Here is a 3,135-nt window from a genome sequence, read left to right on the forward strand (position 1 = left end):
CCCTAATTGACAAGTATATAAACTACATTTTTCTCTCTCATTTGGGAGGAGAAGGACATATGTGTACACGCGTGGAAACTATACTCAAACATTCAAGCATTCAAACATTCAAGCATTCAAGCATTCCTTCTAAGTCTCCATTCAAGGCTAAGTGTTGCATTCAAGACAAGGATTCAACCATTGAAGAGGAGATCACATACACCATACTACAACAACATACAACATCTATACCTTCGCACATAAGGATACAAACATCCTTAGAACAAGGTATTAGTACTTGTTTTACAGTCATTTACATTTACAGCACTTGCTCATTTCTTGGTTAATTCCAAAACCGGGGTTTGACCTAAAGGCAAACCCCTAATCCCTAACCCCCCAATCGTCTTCGCTTTTCTGTGTGTAGGTTGCAGGTACGCGGCTGAAATTGAAGATCTGGAATCCTTGTGCAGAGACGAACAGATCCCCCTTCGTTTCACGGATTTTCCGGAGGACCGTGGCGCCGGGCGCCATCGTCCCGACAACTTTTGCTCAAATTTGCAGGACAGCGTCGTATCGACATTTTATTGCTAATTCCAGGTCCGCAGCTTCATACTGTATCCCTATCTCAGTTTATAAGCGAATCTTTGTCACTTTCTATGCATTCCAAGCTTAATTCTTCTATCAACATTCTTTACAAAAGAGGGTAGCCTTGCTTTCTTAACCCTTGAAACACATTTAGCATCCAATCTTGCATTGCGTGGGATTGGATCTTGTGGGTTTCAACCCCTCTTTTGAATGTAAAGTCTCTCCCCTAAGTGAAAACCATCAACCCTAGTGAATCTCCCTTCTCTCTCCTCGGAGTTGGAAGGGGGGAGAGCAACTAGGGTTCGATCGCGATTTTCCGCTTTACAGCCACATTAACTGCACAAGTATAGGGGCCTGTTTTGCATGACTATTGGTCTCTTTTTTTTGGGTTGTTTTGGACATCTTGGCAAAATACATGCTGATGTGGCACCATATTTGATGATGTGGCCCTAAAACCTTAGTTATAAATAGGGGACTTGCCAAGTAAGTTGCTGTAAAAAATTGAGAATGATTTGAAATTTTCACGGAGAAGCACGAATTTAGGGTGCTGGGTGTTTTCCCTTACATATTACTGACATCCTGAACTATAAAAAATAAGATAAGATCCTTTCCTTTCCTATTCCGACTTTCTTCCTCAGAATTCCTCAATTTCCTCTTGAATCTTTATACCTATTGGTGGAGGGGCACCTAGGATCTCATTATTGATCACAAGTTGCCTTGTGATGGTTTTTGTTTAGTTTTGATGTAATAAGGTCCTATGGACCATTTCATGTTGTTTCTAGTCATATGTAATCATTTTGTATGGTTTTGACTCCATCCAGGCCTTGTAGTCCTACTAGGACTTGATTGGGTCAACCTTGGTCAAACCATTCCAAGGGGGTCATAAATGGTTGTAGATGATGATTTTGGTCTATTTAGGTCCATTTTGATATGGACAAATGATTTAGAGTGAGTTTTGAGTCATATTGGCTTTTTGACCAAAAGTTGTCAAATTGCTCAAAAGTTTACAATTTTTATGTCAATTTGAATCCCAGCAGCTAACTAATTCAAAAAGTGGTTGGGAGTCGGTTGGGATGATGTAAAAATCTTTAAATATGCCTTCCCTTGGCCGAGGGAATGTTGTTGGTGCTTTGTATGGTGGAAATTCAATCAATATACTTTGATTTCTCTCGAGCATTGTCAAGTCAAGGTAAGTTGTTTTTGGGGGTATTATAAGTGTCTCAAACATGTCGAAGTCATTAGTTCCATGGGGTAAAGGTGTTAAGGATTTGCTGCCCCAAGAAGTGCATTTTCTCGTCAATTAGGAGCCTGAGTGTAACAAGGGTGGAAGGGTTGAAAACAAAATTATACTCTCTTTACGCGTGCTTTTCACTCTATCCTCGAAACCGCGTGGAAAACATTGTTACTTGGGTTTTCTTCATCCTTTCTACCCGACTATTATTTTGTTGTAGGTCGTCCTCGATCTGATCCAATGGCAATGGCGAGGCCAAATGGGCCTTTTGGAAAAATTATGCCGCCATCCTCTTCAACTACAATAAAGAGCGTATGGTACGATGTGTTCATAAACCATCGTGGCCCTGACACCAAGCAAACCCTAGCCGCCTCAATATACAGTGCCCTCAAACCCCTGGGAGTTGAAGTTTTCTTAGATGAACCAGAGCTTCAACTTGGTGATTCCATACCATTTGAATTACAATATGCCATCACTACTTCTTTTCTTCATATTGTCATACTTTCACCCAGATATGCAGAATCCACTTGGTGTTTGCAAGAGTTGTCGCTTATGCTCAAAACTGGCCAGAAAGTCATTCTAGTGTTCTATAATGTTGATATTAGTGATATTCGTTATATAAAAGGAAACTATGCTAAAGCATTTTCCAAGCATGAAGCCCAGGCCAGATATACTTCTCAAATGCTCGAGGAATGGAAAATGGCGTTGCAAACGGTTTCATTCTTTAAAGACCACACAGTCAACAATGAAGAGTAAGTACAGAAAATCGTTTTTCCTTTTATCACGCATGACGAAGAGGGGAGACACCAACCAAAGATGAAGAGAAAAGTAGGGGAGAGGGGGGAGTCAAGGAGAAGGGGGACGACGTTGGTTATTAAGGTAAGTTAACAAAGGTTCCCAAGAAGGACTGAGGCCCCACCCATCGTTGCGGTTGAGGTTGGAGGGATGATTATGGATAGCAATGGCTTCTTTGAGCTTACGTTTGAAGAAGTTGCCCTCCTTAGACAAGATTTTGGTGTTCTCAAGACAAATGTGGTGTTTGGTAGAAGATGAATGATTGGCCAATGTCAATTTGGAGACTTGATTGTGCTTGATATCTGCACCATGCTCTTTGATTCTGGTGATGAAGGAGTGCCCTGTTTCGCCAATATAAGGCAGACCACAAGACCAAACAATCTCGTAAACCCCAGCTTCTAGAAAGATGTTTCTGGGGTCTTTGAGAGAGGGTGCAAGATTTTTCACCGTGGTGAGGGGCTTGAAAGCACACCGCGGGCCTTTCTTAAGAAGGATCCTGTTGAATTTGTGGGAGATGCCTTGAATATAGGGAATGGACCCACATG

At 41.5% G+C, this 3,135-nt stretch overlaps 1 protein-coding gene across 1 annotated transcript; it reads left to right on the forward strand.

Annotated features, from left to right (window-relative positions):
- Window positions 1-2,041: 2,041 nt before the first annotated feature.
- On the forward strand, window positions 2,042-2,551 carry LOC131030599 (TMV resistance protein N-like). The gene has a single exon (XM_057961469.1). It carries the CDS (start codon window positions 2,042-2,044, stop codon window positions 2,549-2,551), a length of 510 nt encoding a protein of 169 aa, XP_057817452.1.
- The last annotated feature ends 584 nt before the right edge of the window (window positions 2,552-3,135 follow it).

Source organism: Cryptomeria japonica, chromosome 2 (assembly GCF_030272615.1).
Source record: "Cryptomeria japonica chromosome 2, Sugi_1.0, whole genome shotgun sequence".
Taxonomy (NCBI): Eukaryota; Viridiplantae; Streptophyta; class Pinopsida; order Cupressales; family Cupressaceae; genus Cryptomeria; species Cryptomeria japonica.